The 19889-nt window shown below is 51.2% G+C and overlaps 1 protein-coding gene across 2 annotated transcripts in view; it reads right to left on the reverse strand.

Annotated features, from left to right (window-relative positions):
* Window positions 1-19889, reverse strand: part of LOC148139376 (hepatic and glial cell adhesion molecule-like) — a 38779-nt gene that overhangs the window by 17844 nt on the left and 1046 nt on the right. For both annotated transcript variants that reach the window (XM_087980741.1, XM_087980740.1), the window contains exons 2-3: window positions 10883-11215; window positions 57-326 (exon numbers count right to left, since the gene is read on the reverse strand). In XM_087980741.1, coding sequence (XP_087836867.1) covers window positions 57-326; window positions 10883-11215 — 603 coding nt within the window. The remainder of the gene's footprint in view (window positions 1-56; window positions 327-10882; window positions 11216-19889) is intronic.

Consider the following 19889-nt stretch of genomic DNA (forward strand, 5'->3'; position numbering starts at 1 on the left):
GCATTATATTCAATTATTCCACAAATGCCATTTTTATAAACGTGTTTAACACTTACTAGATATATTAAATTGCACTTCCTTCTGATTTACGTCATTCTTAATGACACATTTGTATGACCCACAATCAGATTCATTAATAGCAACAATCATCAAAACAATGCCACTCTCTGATATTGAATGTCTGCTGTCATTGGTCAATGTTTCATCATCCTTTTCCCAGTGAAATTGTGGATTTGTTCCGTTTTCAATCTTACATATGAAGGTATGGTTGCCACCTATATCGAACTCCGTCTCGTTCCATTTAACACTGGGTGTTGAAATAGATTCTGTGAAGAACAAAAGGGTTGACAAACAGCAGAGAAGCTAATTACAAACCAATGCACCAAGAATGATTGGTCTACAGCCTCTGATTTGATTGGTTGTTGTTGCATGTACCTAAGTGCAGTGAAAGGTTTTGTTATGTGCGTAGTACGGGCAGATCCGAACGTACAAGGACAGACAGATCATAGGGTGTTTAGGCTGAGTGAGACGTACAGGTTACACTGCACAGGAGGTTCACAATAGTGGGATTGACATTAGATTTGAACTTTGAGAGGCCTGTTTAGCAGTCTAATAACAGCAGGAAAGAAGCTGTTTTTCACCCTGTTGGTGCATGTGTTCAGGCGTCTGTACCTTCTGCCTGAGAGGGGAGGTTGGAAGAGATTATTACCTGGGGGTGGGAATCCTCAATAAATACATAATAAAAAAACAAGAGTCATTCTTCTCTCGGGGATTGTGGGTCTTTGGAACTCCTGCCACAGTCACCCGTGGGGGCAGATTCCTTGTGTATGTTTAAGGCTGAGATAGATTCTTGATCAGTTGGGTAATCAAGAGTTATGGGGCAAGGGCAGGAACTTGGATGTGAGGAATGTCAGCTCAGACATGATCCTATTGAGTGGGGTAGCAGGCTTGGAGGGCAGAACAGCCTCCTCCTCTTCCCCTTCCTTATGGTCTATGGTCTTAAGGTTCTGAACCAGACCAAAACTGGTCATCGTGACTTCAGCTGTCTGGGTGGAAGACCTGGAAAAATGGTGCACTGAGAACAACCTAGCTTCCTGGCAAAACCAAGGAATTCATTATAGGGGAACCTCGATTATCCAAATACCAATTATCTGAAAATCGGATTATCCGAAGGAGGTCCCGGTAGAAACGTTACATCAAAGACATCTTTCCAGCACTGATCGTGTCTTTTGTTTACAGTGATTAAACAGGCACCCTCTCCAAATGACTGACCTCCCACCCTCTCTCTCTCCCCACACACTTTCCCTGGAGTACCCTAACCTCCCCACCTCCCTCCCTTTCCCAGGAATGATCTCTCCAACGTTGTCCTGTACAGGGCAAACGTGAAACCTGTCAAAAGTTTGCAGTAAAAAGTTGTGTGTGTGACTGTGGCTGTGTCTGTGCGCTATTTGGAGACTTACCCCACAAACGTAGCTGCCGCAGTAATCTTATTGTTGGTGTGCAGTCTGGATGCCCTGGAGAGGGATCGGGGATGGACGGGGTGGGGGGGGGGGGTAGTGGTGGGGCGGGGGGAGGGGAGTGGGGGCGCTGTGTTGGGGGCAAGGGCTCGCACGCTTTGTGCTGGGGGTCTGGGGTGGTGTTGGACTGGGTGGGGGCGGGTTTGGACCGGAATGGGGCCGGGGGGCAGGTTTGGACGAGGTTGGGGGGTGGGGCGCGGGTGGATTTGGACCTGATTGGGGGGGGGGGCGGGGTTGGATTGGGTTTGGGGGCGGGGCCTCACGCACTGTGTGTTGCTGCAGGCTCCTGAACAGGGAGCAGACTTAAAAATTCCGAGCCCTCGAGGAAAGGCATTTAATCGATTTTCCGAATAATCGATTATCCGAACGAAATAGTGTCCGCCCATCTCGTTCGGATAATCGAGGTTCCACTGTATTGGTTTTCAGCGGGATGTTACTCATGTCCCCCTACACATTAATAGCACAGAGGTGGAATGAGTGGAGAGTGTCAAGCTCCTGGGAGTGGTCATCCACAACAGGCTTTCTTGGACTCATCATGTGGGTGAACTGGTTACAAAGGCCCAACAACGTCTCTTCTTCCTCAGGCAGCTGAGGAAATTTGGCATGACGGTGAATACCCTAGCCAACTTTTATAGGAGCGCCATCGAGAGCATTCTGCTTGGATGTATCAGTACCTGGTATGGCAACTGTACCATTCAGGATCGGAGATGGTTACAGAGAGGGGTGAACTCGTCCCGGACAATCACAAAGGCCAACCTCCCATCTACAGAATCCATCTACCAGGGCCGCTGTCAAGGAAAGGCCACCCAGTATTCTCAAAGATCCATCCCACCCCGGCAGTTCTACAACCTCTATCATCGGGGAGAAGGTACAGCAGCCTGAACTCACTAACCAGCCGGTTTTGTAACAGTTTCCACCCTACTGTCGTTAGAATACTGAATGGACTCTCAAACTCTTAACATTCTCCTGTACCTGTGTTTTGGTTTTTGCCGCTGTTTACCTATTATTTACAATCTATGCTACTTAACTCTGTGATCTGCTTGGATTGCTCACAAGGGAAAACTTTGCCACTGTGCCTCGGTACACGGGACAATAAATTCAGTTCAATGTTCCGAATGTCTCTGCTTTTCTCTTCAAACTAAGCGTAAGTTTACATTTTACTGAGTGAAATTGGAACAAAGGAACAAAGGGGTCTAGAGGGGACAGGATGAGAAAGAATCTCTAACCTTTCGCTGAACAAGTTACTATTCATGTCACTGTGATATATATGTCTCAAATAGGGATCGATGGGGATGATTCCAGAAGACAGCGTGAATAGGTGAGGATTCGTTTCCTGTGTCAAGACATGGTTTATGGGCGGCGTTAAAATCGCAAAAGGGCGTCATAGAATCATCAAAAGAATTGGCACAGGAAGAGTCCATTGTGTCTGTACCAGTTCTTTGAGAGACCCATCCCCATAATCCCATTCCATTTGATTGCTACCTTGCAATGTCTTTCTTCCTGAGTATTTGGGAAGTGGTGGTGGATTAGTAGTTCCGAGTCTCAGGCTAATGCTCTGGGCTATGAGGTCAAATGTCCAACGTGGCATAACATGAAATTTGAATTCAGGTAGAAGCCAGCAGGTGTATAATCTAGCTTGCTGTTGACCATGTACCTGCTGCTGAAAGCCGTGGAGTCCCATGTGGTTCACTAATGACCTTTCAGGAAAATCTGTACTCCTCATAATCTGGGGATCATGGTGGGACAGTGGCTAAAGGTCAGTAGGCAGGTACAGCAGGCAGTGAGGAAAGCAAATGGTGCGCTGGCCTTCACAGAGTTAGAGAGTCAGAGAGCTGTACAGCACAGAAACAGACCCTTCGGTCCAATTCACCCATATCGACCCTAACCTACACTAGTCCCATTTGCCAGCACCTGGCCCATATCCCTCTAAACCCTTCCTATTCATATACCAATCCAGATGCCTTTTAAAAGTTGTCGTTGTACCAGCCTCCACCACATCCTCTGGCAGCTCATTCCAAACACCCTGTGCAAGAAAGTTGTCCCTTAGGTCTCTTTTATATCTTTCCCCTCTCACCCTAAACCTGTGCCCTCTAGTTCTGGACTCCCCCACCCCAGAGAAAAGACTTTGTCTATTTATCCTATCCATGCCCCTCATGATTTTATAAACCTCTATAAGGTCACCCCTCAGCCTCCGACGCTCCAGGGAAAACAGACCCAGCCTGTTCAGCCTCTCCCTGTAGCTCAAACCCTCCAACCCTGACAACATCCTTGTAAATCTTTTCTGAACCCATTCAAGGTTCACAACATCCTTCCGATAGGAGGGGAACCAGAATTTCACGCAATATTCCAAAAGTGGCCGAACCAATTTCCTGTACACCTGCAACATAGTGGGAGGATTAGAGTATCACAGTAAGGGTGTCTTGCTGCGGTTACCCAGGGCCTTGGTGAGGCCACTCCTTGAAGACTGTGTGCAGTTTCGGTCTCCTAGTCTTGAGGGAGGGACATTCCCGCTATTGAGGGATCCCAGCGAAGGTTCACCAGACTGATTCCTGGGATGGTGGGACTCATATATGGGGAAAGACTGGATCGACTGGGATTGTACTCACTGGAATTTAGAGGAGTGAGGGGGAGGAATTCTCATGGAAACATAGAAAATCCTGATGGGATTGGATAGGCTGGATGTGGGAGAAATGTTGGGGCAAGTCCACAACTAGGGGTCACAGTCCAAGAATAAAAGGGGGAAGCCATTCCGGACCGAGATGAGGGAGAATTTCTTCACTCAGGGAGTTGGGAACCTGTGGAATTCTGTCTCACAGGAAGCTGTTGGGGCCAGTTCATTAGATATATCCAAGAGGGAGCTGGATGTGGATCATGGGGCTAAAGGGATCAAGGGGAGAGGGTGGGAATGGGATCCTGAGATTGTACAGTCAGCCATGATGGTATTGGATGATGGTTCAGGTGCCAAGGGCTGACTGGCCTACTCCTGTATCTATTTTCTGTGTTTCTATCGATCCCCCGTCAACCATCTCAGCTCCAGCGAAAACATTCCGAGCGTATTCCTCCTCTCTCTCTCTCAATCACTGAAATCTCACAAGCTCTTAACATTCTCCTGTACCTGTGTTTTGGTTTTTGCCGCTATTTACCTATTATTTACAATCTATGCTACTTAACTCTGTGATCTGCCTGGATTGCTCACAAGGGAAATCTTTGCCACTGTGCCTCGGTACACGTGACAATAAATAAACTCAATTCAATTCAATTCAAATTCTCCATCCCAGGGCAACATCCTGATGCATCGCCCTCTGTACCCCTTTCCAGTACAATCCCACCCTTCCTGTAATGTGGGGACCAGAACTATACACAGAACTCCAGCCATAACTGGCTAAAGGGATAGCGTAGGAGGAAGGGTGTTCGATTTTTGCATCATTGGGACAGCTTTTGGGATAGATGGGATTTCTACACTATGGATGGGTTGTCCCTGGATGGGAAAGGATTAATTTTCTTGAGAGATCAAATATTTTCAGAGATCTAAGATCTTAAAGAGATCGTAATTGATCTGGGAGATTTTAAATTGACCCAGCAGGGGGATGCAACACAGAGTCGGTGTAAAATCGTGTCCAAGGTCCAAGCAGATCTAGAAGCAATGCTAGCGCAGTCAAGTAGGCAGAGATATTATTAAGTTAGAGCGGGTTCAGAAGAGATTTACCAGGGTGTTGCCAGGGACAGAGGGTTTATGTTATAAGGAGAGGCTGGATAGGTTGGGACATTTTTCTTGGTGTGTAGGAGGTTGAGAGGAGACCTGATTGAAGTTTATAAAACAATGAAGGGCATAGATAGAGTTAACGGTAGGTGTACTCTCCCGTGGATGAGGGAATGCAAGACTGGAGAGCACATTGTTAAGGTGAGAGAAGAGAGATTTATAAAAGACACGAGGGGCAAATGATTTTGTACAGAGAGTGGTTCACATGTGGAATGAACTTCCTGAGGAAGTGGTGGATGTGGGGACAGTTACAATGTTTAAAAGTCATTTGGATAAGGACATGAACAGGAAAGGGTTGGAGGGAGATGGGTCCGGAGCAGGGCAGGTGGAACTGGGTTAGTTTGGGATTACAGGTCTTTCTGTTATGACATGCATTTCATCAGCATGAATTTGCTGCAATGCAATTGACGAATTGTGGATACTGTTTCTAAAGCACAAATGTTTAAAATGGGTTTTGGCTGTAACACGATTACAGCGCTAACCCTTTAAGCACTGTTTCTAAAGCACGATTATACTATAACACAGGTTTGCACAAGACATAGCTATAGTGTTATAGAAGAACTGACCCTACGTTTGGCATGGACTGGTGGGTCCACAGTGTCTGTTTCCGTGTGGTATGAGTCTATGACTGCGTGATGGGCACAATATGCCTAACTGGGGGTGGTCTAAAAAGCTAAATTGTATCCATACTAATGCAAGAGGGGCTTTACTGGTAAGACAGATGAACTGAGAGCATTGATGAGCAAGTGGAAATATGATGTTGTTGCAAACACTGAGAGATGGTTGAAGGAGGACAGAGCCAGCAAATCAACACTCTCGAGTCAAAACGTTTCAGGCATGACTAGGATGCATGTAAGAGAGGTACAGGAATTATATAATCGATAAAGGAGATCGTCACTGCAGTAATGAGAGAGGATGTTCAAGAAGGTCCTTCAAGAGACGCCATCTGAGTGGAGCTCAGATACAAAACAGGGATGATTACTTAACTGGGATTATGCTACAGGCCTCCCAATAGTCAGAGGAAGCTGGAGGAGCAGTTCTGAAAGCATCACAAAAAGGTGTGAGGGAAACAGGGTTCCAGCTGTAGGGGGGATTTTGACTTTGCTAATATTACTGGGATAGTAGACCCAGCCAATCTGTGCTACCGCACGCCGTCCTCAAAGTGGCTGCAGGGGTTTTAAGGCTGTTTCACATTTCCTGCTGGAACGTGGCTTTGTAAAGGAAGTCTGGAGGAAGATACAGTGGTCTGTGTCGAGGTTCATCCCGAGCAGCTCTGTGATGCTGGTCTCCGCGATATACGGTCTGTTCCCTGGACGCACACCGAGACAAACATCGACAGTACCTGGAGGACCATCAACTCAGTGAAGTTCACTCTTAGGTCTGCCCGAAACGTGCTAGTCTTGAAGGAGTTGACCTTGACCCAGGGTTGCAGACTTGCACATTCCAAGGTCCAGGACTATGTGCTGAGGGACATGGTAAAGCTTGAGCAGCTGCTGCTAAGGGGCAGTGGGGAAAGACCACACTCTGAGGTCTTCCTGCTGAAGGTAAATGGAGGTCCATTCAGTTAGCGGACCCTCCTGTTGCCTCAAGTTTCTGTAAATATGAGGATTGTATGTGCAAGGGAGGTCTTTGGGTATTTTGGATAGAGTCAAAATCCAATGTTTTGTTTATTTACTTGGTATACAACTGTACAGAATCGAACTGTTTTTGTGACAATGTATATACACAAAGAGATTTTTTTGTTGGAGATGGGGCTGTGCTGGAGAATCCTGGGGAAATAAAGCTGTCACATGGTTGAAGTTTCAGTGAGTGAGATAGTGACCATAACTCCAGATGTGTCAAGGTCATTATGGAAGGAGATATAGTTTCAGCTGAGGTTAAGTGTCCATGTAGGCCAATTTCAATATCATTAGTCAGGATCTGTCGAACATAGAGGGGGAGGAGCGACTTGCAGGTAAGTCTCCATTTGCAAAATGAGAATCTTCTAACAGTAGTACAGTGAAAATTCAGGGCTAGCATCTTCCTCTTAGAGTGAGGGGCGAGGGCAGAAAGTCCAGGGAACCCTGAATGTCAAGGAATATCAACAGGTTGATAAAGGAAAAGAAGGACACATATGTCAGGTACCCTGCCTTAAAAGAAAAAAGGGAGGCTTTTCAAAAGTACAGGGGGCTGCTAACACACAAGAAGTTAGGAGGGCTAAGAGGAGCCATGAAATATCTTTGGGAGATAAGATTAAGGAAAGCCCCAAGGCTTTTGATCTGTACGGAGAGAAAGTGAGGACTGCAGATGCTGGAGATCAGAGCTGAAAATGTGTTACTGGAAAAGCGCAGCAGGTCAGGCAGCATCCAAGGAACAGGAGAATCGACGTTTCGGGCATAAGCCCTTCTTCAGGAATCATTCCTGTAGAAGGGCTTATGCCTGAAACGTCGATTCTCCTGTTCCTTGGATGCTGCCTGACCTGCTGCGCTTTTCCAGCAACACATTTTCAGTTTTGATCTGTACATCAAGAGCAAAAGGAAAGAGTGAGACCTACTGAATGCAAAGGGGTAACTGTACCTGGAGCTTGCTATAGGAGGCAGGGAGAAGCTTGCTGGGGTCCTGGTAGAGATATTTAATGCTTCACTGGTCACTGGCGAAGTGCCAGATGACTGGAGGATAAATAATGTGGTTTCTTTGTGCAAGAAGGGTAGCAGAGACAGGTCAGGTAACTGCACTCCAGTTTGTCTCACGTCAGTGGTAAGCAAGGTCGTGGAAAAAAAATTCTGAGTGACAAGATTAATTGGGAAGGTAGGAATTGCTCAGGGGTAGGAGAAAGTGAGGACTGCAGATGCTGGAGGGTCAGAGTAGAGAGTGTGGTGCTGGAAAAACACAGCCGGTCAGGCAGCATCCGAGGGACAGGAGAGTCGACGTTTCGGACATAAGCTGATGTGGATTCCTGATGAAGGGCTTATGCCCGTAACATCAATTCCCCTGCTCCTCGGATGCTGCCTGACCTGCTGTGCTTTTCCAGCGCCACTCTCTGTACATTGTTCAGGGGTTGTCAGCATTGATTTGCGAAAGAGTGATCCTGTCTGACAAATTGGATTTGAAGAGGTGACTCATTATCTAATTGAGGGCAGTGCAGCTGAAGTGGTTTGCATGGACTTCATGAAGGCCTTTGACAAGGTCCCATGCAGTCCTTCATTTACCTCGATGATTTTAACCCTACTGCGAATCCTCTTGCAAGGATGCCTGCCTTGAAGAAGTTTTCCTCCTCTCTCTACAAGAATCTCAGGGAGTCCCTCTCCCACTGTAACTCCCAGGTCATTCCCTCTCATTTATCTCTCCACCCTTCAGGCACCCTGCCTCTATTCCTGATGAAGGGCTTTTGCCCGAAATGTCGATTTTCCTGCTCCTCGGATGCTGCCTGAACTGCTGTGTTTTTCCAGCACCAGTCTAATCCAGAATCTTTTTGCCCACATAGAAAACAAGTCCAAAAGGGAAGAGACCATGGGATCCAAGGCAAGTTGGCAAACTGGATCCGAAACTGGGCTGCGATTGCAAGCAAATAGTGATGGTGGAGGGTTTAGTTTTGCGATTGGAAGCCTGTGACCAGTAATGTACTCAATCAGGTTCCCCCTCAGCCTCCTCGGCTCAAAGGGAAACCAGACTCTGACCACCCAGTCTCTCCTCGTAACTGAGAGGTTGTTGCTTGTTACATACTTTAACAACTTGGATGTGAATGTCAAATGTAAGCTTGAGATTGCCATGAAAATGGCTGGTGTTGTTGGTCCTGAGTAGGATGGTCTCAGGTTACAGTCAAGGACCGCAATTTCCCCCCCGACGTGGTCGACGATGCCCTCCACCGCATCTCTTCCACTTCCCGCTCCTCCGCCCTTGAGCCCAGCCCCTCCAACCGCCACCAGGACAGAACCCCACTGGTCCTCACCTACCACCCCACCAATCTTCATGTACAGCGCATCATCTGCCGTCATTTCCGCCACCTCCAAACGGACCCCACCACCAAGGATATATTTCCCTCCCCTCCCCTATCAGCATTCCATAAAGACCACTCCCTCCGTGACTCCCTCGTCATTTCTACACCCCCCACCAATCCAACCTCCACTCCTGGCACCTTCCCCTGCAACCGCAGGAGGTGCAAGACTTGCGCCCACTCCTCCCCCCTCACCTCCCTCCAAGGCCCCAAAGGAAACTTCCATATCCGCCACAGATTCACCTGCACCTCCACACACATCATCTATTGCATCCTCTGCACCAGATGTGGCCTCCTCTATATTGGGGAGACAGGCCGCCTACTTGCGGAGCGTTTCAGAGAACACCTCTGGGACACCCGGACCAACCAACCCAACCACCCTGTGGCTCAACACTTCAACTCCCCTCCCACTCCACCAAGGATATGCAGGTCTTTGGACTCTTTCATCGCCAGACCACAACAACATGGCGGTTGGAGGAAGAGCGCCTCATCTTCCGCCTAGGAACCCTCCAACCACAAGGGATGAACTCGGATTTCACCAGTTTCCTCATTTCCCCTCCCCCCACCTTGTCTCAGTCAAATCCATCGAATTCAGCACCGCCTTCCTAACCTGCAATCTTCTTCCTGACCTCTCCGCCCCCACCCCAGTCTGACCTATCACCCTCACCTTGACCTCTTTCCACCTATCACATTTCCGACACCCCTCCCCCAAGTCCCTCCTCCCTACCTTTTATCTTAGCCTGCTGGACAAACTTTCCTCATTCCTGAAGAAGGGCTTATGCCTGAAACGTCGATTCTCCTGTTCCCTGGATGCTGCCTGACCTGCTGCGCTTTTCCAGCAACACATTTTCTGCTCTGGATTGCACTGGAGAGGGTGCAGAGGACATTCACCAGGATGTTGCCTGGGGTGGAACCTCTCAGTTACGAGGACAGACTGGGTGGTCAGAGTCAGTTTTCCCTTTGAGCCGAGGAGGCTGAGGGGGAACCTGATTGAGGCGCACAAAGGTGCGAGAGGCTTGGACAGGTAGGTCGTGAGAATCCCATCCCTGTGGCAGGTAAGTTGAACACCAGAGGGCATCAGTTTGACATGAGGAGTAAGTGATTTAGTGGAGATCTGACGGGAAAATCAAACTTTATCTCAAGGTTGATAGGAATATGCCTGAGAGGGTGATGGAGGCAGGTCCTCTTGCAACACTTAAGAAGAATTTGGAGCACTTAGAATGCCAGCCATAGGAGGTTATGGGTCAAGTGCAGGTAAATGGGATGAGTGTAGTTTGTTGGTCGGCATAGAATTGATGGGCTGAAGGGCCCACTTCTTTGCTGTAAGACTCAATGTTTCGGTGACTCTATGATCTACTCCCTGTCCTATTTTGAGGGCAATTAGAGAGACAAATGGAGACAGCAAGCTTCCAACTCCTCGGACACCTCTCCAGCTCCACACTGTCCACTCTGAGCCCTTGTTGTCTGTTGCTGTGATGGGGCACATCTCTCATCCGAACCCCTCGCACGGAATGTGAGCAACTCGACATATTGATTTCTGATTCCTGCCACCTTCCTCATTCGTTCGTTCGCCAAATCCGTCGGCCTAACGTCGAGAAAAGCCGGAAATTTAGGCGCTCACTGTTCACTCACCATAGAGTTTGACTGCAAACTGAACATTTTCCTTTTCCCCCTCATCTGAGACCAGTTCGAGGGTGTAAGTGCACACATCATTGGGAAAGAAGTTTCTCAGCGTTAACGAGATGTTGGAATTCTGCAATGCGCAATCCACTCGCTCTTGAGCTCCAGAGATCCGGCTGGTACTCTTTTGGCATTCTGCAATCTCTCTCACATCTTTTCTCCAAGTGCCACTATAGATGGTATCCTTTGGTTCCACTGTGAAGTTGGCAAACAGGGTGAGGTTGTGGCCAGGGATGACATAAAACTCAGTCAGCCCGGGCTCGATTTTGATTGGTGTCAACGTACCTGCACAGGGGAAAACGGTTTATGTCACAGGCTTGCCACGTTGAGCATCTGAAAGACAAGTCGCCTTTACTTTCGTGAGCAGTGAGCGGACAGGGCAAGTGTCAATATGTTGTGCCACACTCGGATCGGGGTCAACATACAAAATGTCACAGCAGCTCCCTATTTAAACTGGGCTAGTGGAGAAATGTCCCTGGATGGGGGCAGCTCCAAAAACACTCGAGAAGCTCAACACCACCCAGGGACAAAGCAGCCCTCTGCTGGATTGGCCCCAAACATCCCCTCCCTCCCCCCACCGAGGCTCAGTAACAGCAGTGTGTACCATCCCCTCCCTCCCCCCACCGACGCTCAGTAACAGCAGTGTGTACCATCCCCTCCCTCCCTCCACCGAGGCTCAGTAACAGCAGTGTGTACCATCCCCTCCCTCCCCCCACCGACGCTCAGTAACAGCAGTGTGTACCATCCCTTCCCTCCCCCCACCGAGGCTCAGTAACAGCAGTGTGTACCATCCCTTCCCTCCCCCCACCGACGCTCAGTAACAACAGTGTGTACCATCCCCTCCCTCCCCCCACCGACGCTCAGTAACAGCAGTGTGTACCATCCCCTCCCTCCCCCACCGAGGCTCAGTAACAGCAGTGTGTACCATCCCCTCCCTCCCCCCACCGACGCTCAGTAACAGCGGTGTGTACCATCCCCTCCCTCCCCCACCGAGGCTCAGTAACAGCAGTGTGTACCATCCCCTCCCTCCCCCCAACGACGCTCAGTAACAGCAGTGTGTACCATCCCCTCCCTCCCCCCACCGATGCTCAGTAACAGCAGTGTGTACCATCCCCTCCCTCCCCCACCGATACTCAGTAACAGCAGTGTGTACCATCCCCTCCCTCCCCCCACCGACGCTCAGTAACAGCAGTGTGTACCATCCCCTCCCTCCCCCCACCGAGGCTCAGTAACAGCAGTGTGTACCATCCCCTCCCTCCCCCCACCGACGCTCAGTAACAGCAGTGTGTACCATCCCCTCCCTCCCCCCACCGACACTCAGTAACAGCAGTGCGTACCATCCCCTCCCTCCCCCACCGAGGCTCAGTAACAGCAGTGTGTACCATCCCCTCCCTCCCCCCACCGACGCTCAGTAACATCGGTGTGTACCATCCCCTCCCTCCCCCACCGACGCTCAGTAACAGCAGTGTGTACCATCCCCTCCCTCCCGCCACCGACGCTCAGTAACAGCAGTGTGTACCATCCCCTCCCTCCCCCCACCGATGCTCAGTAACAGCAGTGTGTACCATCCCCTCCCTCCCCCACCGACACTCAGTAACAGCAGTGTGTACCATCCCCTCCCTCCCCCCACCGACGCTCAGTAACAGCAGTGTGTACCATCCCCTCCCTCCCCCCACCGACGCTCAGTAACAGCAGTGTGTACCATCCCCTCCCTCCCACACCGACGCTCAGTAACAGCAGTGTGTACCATCCCCTCCCTCCCCCCACCGACGCTCAGTAACAGCAGTGTGTACCATCCCCTCCCTCACCCCACCGATGCTCAGTAACAGCAGTGTGTACCATCCCCCCCCTCCCCCACCGACGCTCAGAAACAGCAGTGTGTACCATCCCCTCCCTCCCCCCACCGACGCTCAGTAACAGCAGTGTGTACCATCCCCTCCCTCCCCCCCACCGACGCTCAGTAACAGCAGTGTGTACCATCCCCTCTCTCCCCCCACCGACGCTCAGTAACAGCAGTGTGTACCATCCCCTCCCTCCCCCCACCGACACTCAGTAACAGCAGTGTGTACCATCCCCTCCCTCCCCCACCGAGGCTCAGTAACAGCAGTGTGTACCATCCCCTCCCTCCCCCCACCGACGCTCAGTAACATCGGTGTGTACCATCCCCTCCCTCCCCCACCGACGCTCAGTAACAGCAGTGTGTACCATCCCCTCCCTCCCGCCACCGACGCTCAGTAACAGCAGTGTGTACCATCCCCTCCCTCCCCCCACCGATGCTCAGTAACAGCAGTGTGTACCATCCCCTCCCTCCCCCCACCGACACTCAGTAACAGCAGTGTGTACCATCCCCTCCCTCCCCCCACCGACGCTCAGTAACAGCAGTGTGTACCATCCCCTCCCTCCCCCCACCGACGCTCAGTAACAGCAGTGTGTACCATCCCCTCCCTCCCACACCGACGCTCAGTAACAGCAGTGTGTACCATCCCCTCCCTCCCCCCACCGACGCTCAGTAACAGCAGTGTGTACCATCCCCTCCCTCACCCCACCGATGCTCAGTAACAGCAGTGTGTACCATCCCCCCCCTCCCCCACCGACGCTCAGAAACAGCAGTGTGTACCATCCCCTCCCTCCCCCCACCGACGCTCAGTAACAGCAGTGTGTACCATCCCCTCCCTCCCCCCCACCGACGCTCAGTAACAGCAGTGTGTACCATCCCCTCTCTCCCCCCACCGACGCTCAGTAACAGCAGTGTGTACCATCCCCTCCCTCCCCCACCGACGCTCAGTAACAGCAGTGTGTACCATCCCCTCCCTCCCCCCATCGACGCTCAGTAACAGCAGTGTGTACCATCCCCTCCCTCCCCCCACCGACACTCAGTAACAGCAGTGTGTACCAACCCCTCCCTCCTCCCCACCGATGCTCAGTAACAGCAGTGTGTACCATCCCCTCCCTCCCCCCACCAACGCTCAGTAACAGCAGTGTGTACCATCCCCTCCCTCCCCCCACCGACGCTCAGTAACAGCAGTGTGTACCATCCTCTCCCTCCCCCACCGACGCTCAGTAACAGCAGTGTGTACCATCCCCTCCCTCCCCCCACAAACGCTCAGTAACAGCAGTGTGTACCATCCCCTCCCCCCGCCACCGATGCTCAGTAACAGCAGTGTGTACCATCCCCTCCCTCCCCCCACCGACGCTCAATAGCAGCAGTGTGTACCATCCACTCCCTCCCCCACCGACGCTCAGTAACAGCAGTGTGTACCATCCCCTCCCTCCCCCCCCACCGAGGCTCAGTAACAGCAGTGGGTACCATCCCCTCCCTCCCCCCACCGACGCTCAGTAACAGCAGTGTGTACCATCCTCTCCCTCCCCCCACCGACGCTCAGTAACAGTAGTGTGTACCATCCCCTCCCTCCCCCCCCCACCGACGCTCAGTAACAGCAGTGTGTACCAGCTACAAGATGCACTGCAGAAACTCACCAAAGACCTTCAGGCAGCATCTTCCAAACCCATGGCCACTTCCATCTAGAAGGACAAGGGCAGCAGGTACATGGGAACACCACCCCCTGCAAGTTCCCATCCTCTCACCATCCTGATTTGGGAATATATCGGCCGTTCCTTCCTGGGTCAGAATCCTGGAATTTCCTCCCTCAGGAACATTGTGGGTCTACCCTACAGCACATGGGCTGCAGCGGCTCAAGAAGTCCGCTCACCCCCACCTTCTCAAGGGGGGCAACTAGGGACAGGGCAATAAATACTGGGCCCAGCCCACAACACCAATATCCCATGAGTGAATTTTTAAAAATATGAAACCTGCTGATGTTGCGACCTACATAATGAGCTCTGCACACTCTGTGTCTTATAACTGAGGATAGGCTAAATGTTTAATATGACCCTCACTCTTGTCCCATTAGACACAGTAACAGGGTCAAGCCTCACTGTTGTAAGAGAAAGAACTAGAGTTTAGATCAGCCCTGCCCTTCGAATGAGACAGCACAGGAGGAGCCCACTCAGTGGGCGGCATGGTGGCTCAGTGGTTAGCGCTGCTGCGTCACAGTGGCTGGGACACGGGTTCAATTCCTGCCTTGGGCAACTATCCGTGTGGAGTTTGCACATTCCCCCTCTGTCTGCATGGGTTTCCTCCCACAGTCCAAAGGTGTGCACGTTTGGGTGGATTGGCCATATTAAACTGTCCCATAGGGTCCAGCGATGTGCATGTTCGGGTGGATTGGCCATGCTAATTATCCCATAGTGTACAGGGATATGTAGATTAAGGGTCTTACTCAGGGGTAAATGTAGACTAATAAGGTAGGTGAATGTATCTGGGTGGGACACTCTTTGGAGGGTTGGTGTGGACTTGTTGGGCTGAATGGCCTGTTTCCACGCTGTAGGGATTCGATGATTTAATTCATTACGCCGGTGCTAGCTCTTTGAAGGATCTCTTCAATCAGTCCTCCTGCTCACTCCCCCACAGTCCTCCAAATATTTCTCTGAAGATTCCAACAGAGCCTACGTCCAATGCCTTTTCAGGCATTGCAGTCCCAGCTCATATCTCTCTACGAAAATACTCGTCATCTCCAACAGCACCCCGTCTTACCCTCACCCACCGCTCCCTCCCATTTCTTTTTCAAACCCCTGCTTCCTAATCCTCCTGCCACTGGGGGGATGCAGTATTCTGGATGTTAATGTGGAGCGTTCCAATGGTGTGATGTGACCCTCTGCCCGTCAGGGTGGGAGAGGCAGACACCCTCATTTCACTGAAGAAGGGTCTTCAACGTGCACTTGCAATTCCAAGGCTATGGGCCAAGTGCTGAGAAATAGGATTAGGATAGGTAGATGGTTGTTTTTGACTGGCACGGACACAATAGGTCGAAGGGCCTTTTTCTGTGCTTTTGACCTCAGTGTCTCCAAGCTGTGACTTGGACTCTTGGAGGACTCTTGGGGGGAGGCATGGTGGCTCAGTGGTTAGCACTACTGCCTCACAGCGCCAGGGACTCAGGTTCGATTCCAGCCTCAGGCGACTGTCTCTGTGGGGTTTGCACATTCTCCCCGTGTCTGCGTGGGTTTCCTCCGGGTGCTCCGGTTTCCGCCCATAGTCCAAAGATGTGCAGGTTAGGATGGATTGGCCATGGGAAATTGTCCCATAGTATCTAGGGATGTGCAGGTTAGGGTGGATTGGCCATGGGAAATTGTCCCATAGTATCTAGGGATGTGCAGGTTAGGGTGGATTGGCCATGGGAAATTGTCCCATAGTGCCCAGGGATGTGCAGGTTAGGGTGGATTGGCCATGGGAAATTGTCCCATAGTATCTAGGGATGTGCAGGTTAGGGTGGATTGGCCATGGGAAATTGTCCCATAGAGCCCAGGGATGTGCAGGTTAGGGTGGATTGGCCATGGGAAATTGTCCCATAGTATCTAGGGATGTGCAGTTTAGGGTGGATTGGCCATGCTAAACTGTCCCATAGAGCCCAGGGATGTGCAGGTTAGGGTGGATTGACCATGGGAAATTGTCCCATAGTGTCCAGGGATGTGCAGGTTAGGGTGGATTGACCATGGGAAATTGTCCCATAGTGTCCAGGGGTGTGCAGGTTAGGGTGGATTGGCCATGGGAAATTGTCCCATAGAGCCCAGGGATGTGCAGGTTAGGGTGGATTGGCCATGGGAAATTGTCCCATAGTGCCCAGGGATGTGCAGGTTAGGGTGGATTGGCCATGCTAAACTGTCCCATAGAGCCCAGGGATGTGCAGGTTAGGGTGGATTGGCCATGGGAAATTGTCCCATAGTATCTAGGGATGTGCAGTTTAGGGTGGATTGGCCATGCTAAACTGTCCCATAGAGCCCAGGGATGTGCAGGTTAGGGTGGATTGGCCATGGGAAATTGTCCCATAGTGTCCAGGGATGTGCAGGTTAGGGTGGATTGGCCATTGGAAATTGTCCCATAGTGTCCAGGGGTGTACAGGTTAGGGTGGATTGGCCGTGGGAAATTGTCCCGTAGTGCCCAGGGATGTGCAGGTTAGGGTGGATTGGCCATGGGAAATTGTCCCATAGTGTCCAGGGGTGTACAGGTTAGGGTGGATTGGCCGTGGGAAATTGTCCCGTAGTGCCCAAGGATGTGCAGGTTAGGGTGGATTGGCCATGGGAAATTGTCCCATAGCGTCCAGGGATGTGCAGGTTAGGATAGATTAGTCAGGGGTAAATGTAGAGGAAGAGGGGAATGGGTCTGGGGTGGGATACTCTTTGGAAGGTCAGTGTGATTTGTTGGGCCAAATGGCCTGTTTCCACACTGTAGGGATTCACTGATTCTCTAAATCCTCCCCTTTGCAGCTGAGAGAGAGAGAGAGAGAGAGACAGACCAGGATGAAAACTCCTTTCACAACCCTCAACTCATGACATTCAGAATGGGTTACTCTTGCATTTCTGTGAGAGACATTAACTCCTGTTTATTGCTGACTGACAGGGCACCGATGTCACAGTGTTGACATTTTTCTGTCCTGACTCTCCAACAGTTAACCTTCAATTGAAATGAGACCCAACAGGTTGCTCTGCATTCCATGGCTCTGCGGGGAGTGAGTTTCCTGTTCAGAACGTGTTTACCTGCTGGAGTTACCTTGGTAACGACAAAGAACTGCAGACAGCTACAGGGCTGCAGAGTAGACCGGGCCTAAGGTTCTCTGCTGAGAGTTGGGTCGGTGTTAAATTTCCTTTTACCGTACTGACTGAGAGGTAAAACCCAGAACAAGGTGGAGTACACTGCATTGAAAAAAATGTCTTCGCCTTGCGTCTTAATTATGTCGCAAATTGTGCTTTCTAACATGTGACACGGAAAAGGGTTTTTGGTGAGAGTTGCAGCTCAGGACTCCCAATGCCTCTTCTAACGTAAAACTTCTGTCCATGTAAAGGTCTCTGTCTATGCTGTTTTACCAAACCGAGAGGGAGGGAGAAGGAGCAGGGTTGGGGGGGGGGGGGGTGGTGGGAATAGGAAGCAGAAAGGAAGAAATAAAAGGAGGAAAGGGGAATAGACAGGAGGTGGAGGAATGGCGAGTCAGCGAGGGGAGAGAGGGGTGGGAGAGGCAGGGGAATGGGGAGGGGATGTTGGAAGATAGATGGAGGTGGAAGAGGGAGTGAGAGTGACAGCGAGAGAGTTGGAGGGTGGAAGAGGGAGTGAGGGTGACGGGGAGAGTTGGAAGGTGAAAGAGGGAGTGAGGGTGACAGGGGGAGAGTTGGAAGGTGAAAGAGGGAGTGAGGGTGACAGGGGGAGAGTTGGAAGGTGAAAGAGGGAGTGAGGGTTACAGGGAGAGAGTTGGAAGGTGGAAGAGGGAGTGCCGGTGACAGGGAGAGAGTTGGAAGGTGGAAGAGGGAGTGAGGGTGACAGGGGGAGAGTTGGAAGGTGGAAGAGGGAGTGCGGGTGACAGGGAGAGAGTTGGAAGGTGGAAGAGGGAGTGAGGGTGACAGGGAGAGAGTTGGAAGGTGGAGGAGGGAGTGAGAATGAAAGGGAGAGAGTTGGAAGGTGGAAGAGGGAGTGAGGGTGACAGGGAGAGAGTTGGAAGGTGGAGGAGGGAGTGAGGGTGTCAGGGAGAGAGTTGGAAGGGTTGTAGGTACTCTGAGGGGATAGGATAATGTGAGGGGGCAGAGAGAGAGTTGAGTTAGGAACAAGGAGACATTGAGGAGGTGAAGGAAGGTAAGGAGGGAGAGGGGAAAAATGGGGAGAGGTGGGTGAGAGGTATGGTGAGGGTGAGGCCGGGTGAGAAGGAGACAGGGAGAAAGAGAAGTGTGAACAGAGATGGGAACAGTGTGGATAGTGAGGAAGGAGGAGACGTCGAAGAAGGGGTAGAGTGAGTGAAGGGGTGAGGAGGCAGTGGCAAGGAGGGAGAGAGAGGAGAGTGACTGAGGGGCTGTAGAGATTGGTAGGGAGAGGTGAACGAGTGAGGGGGAGAGGGGAGATCTAGGAAAGAAGGGGATTAGAGTGAGGACAGAGTGAGGATGGGAGGGTGAGGGGGAAAGAATGAGTGAGCTGGCAGGGAGAGTTGGGAAAACAGGGAGAGAGAGCTAAGTGGGGATGGGAAAGACAGTGAATAGTGGGAGGTGGGAGACCGAGAGAAAGCTGGGGAAGACAAAGAGGGTTGTGTACGGAAGAGCGAGCATGCGGGCAGACAGAGAGAGAGAGAAGAAGAGTTGAGGGGAGTGTAAGAATATATGGTTGGTAAGGGGAAAGAGATAATGGCAAGAACTCAGGGAAGAGAGGAGATGGAGGATCAAAGGGGAGAGAGGCTGGGGAGGATGTGGAAAAAGAGAGGTAGAGTCAAAGGGAGGAGAGTAGAAAGGAGAGTATTGGGGCAAGGGAGAGAGAGAACCGGGGGCAGTTGAAGGGAGACAAAAAGACAGAGAGTTGAGGGGAGAGAGACTACAGGTAGAGTGAGGGGAAGAGAGGTTGAGAGAGAGAGACAGAGATTGGAGAGAGTGAGGAGAGAGAGAGAGAGGGAGAGACAGAGATTGTAGAATGAGGGGAGACAGAGAGAGAGGGAGAGACGGAGATTGGAGAGAGGGGGGAGAGACAGATTGGAGAGAGTGACGAGAGAGAGGGAGAGATAGGAGAGAGTGACGAGAGAGAGGGAGAGATAGGAGAGAGTGACAAGAGAGGGAGAGACAGAGATTGGAGAGATTGAGGAGAGCGCGGGGAGAGACAGAGATTGGAGAGAGTGAAGAGAGAGAGGGGGGAGAGACAGATTGGAGAGAGTGAGGAGAGAGAGGGAGAGATTGGAGAGAGTGAGGAGAGCGAGGGAGAGATTGGAGAGAGTGAGGAGAGAGAGAGGGGAAAGACAGAGCTTGGAGAGAGTGAAGAGAGAGGGGGGAGAGACAGATTGGAGAGAGTGAGGAGAGAGAAAGAGGCAGAGATTGGAGAGAGTGAGGAGAGAGAGAGGGAGAGACAGAGGTTGGAGAGATTGAGGAGAGAGAGAGAGGAAGA

The sequence above is a fragment of the Chiloscyllium plagiosum genome, unplaced genomic scaffold (genome assembly GCF_037043375.1).
Source record: "Chiloscyllium plagiosum isolate Xiang-an unplaced genomic scaffold, Cpla_swu_hap1 HiC_scaffold_38, whole genome shotgun sequence".
NCBI classification, from domain to species: domain Eukaryota; kingdom Metazoa; phylum Chordata; class Chondrichthyes; order Orectolobiformes; family Hemiscylliidae; genus Chiloscyllium; species Chiloscyllium plagiosum.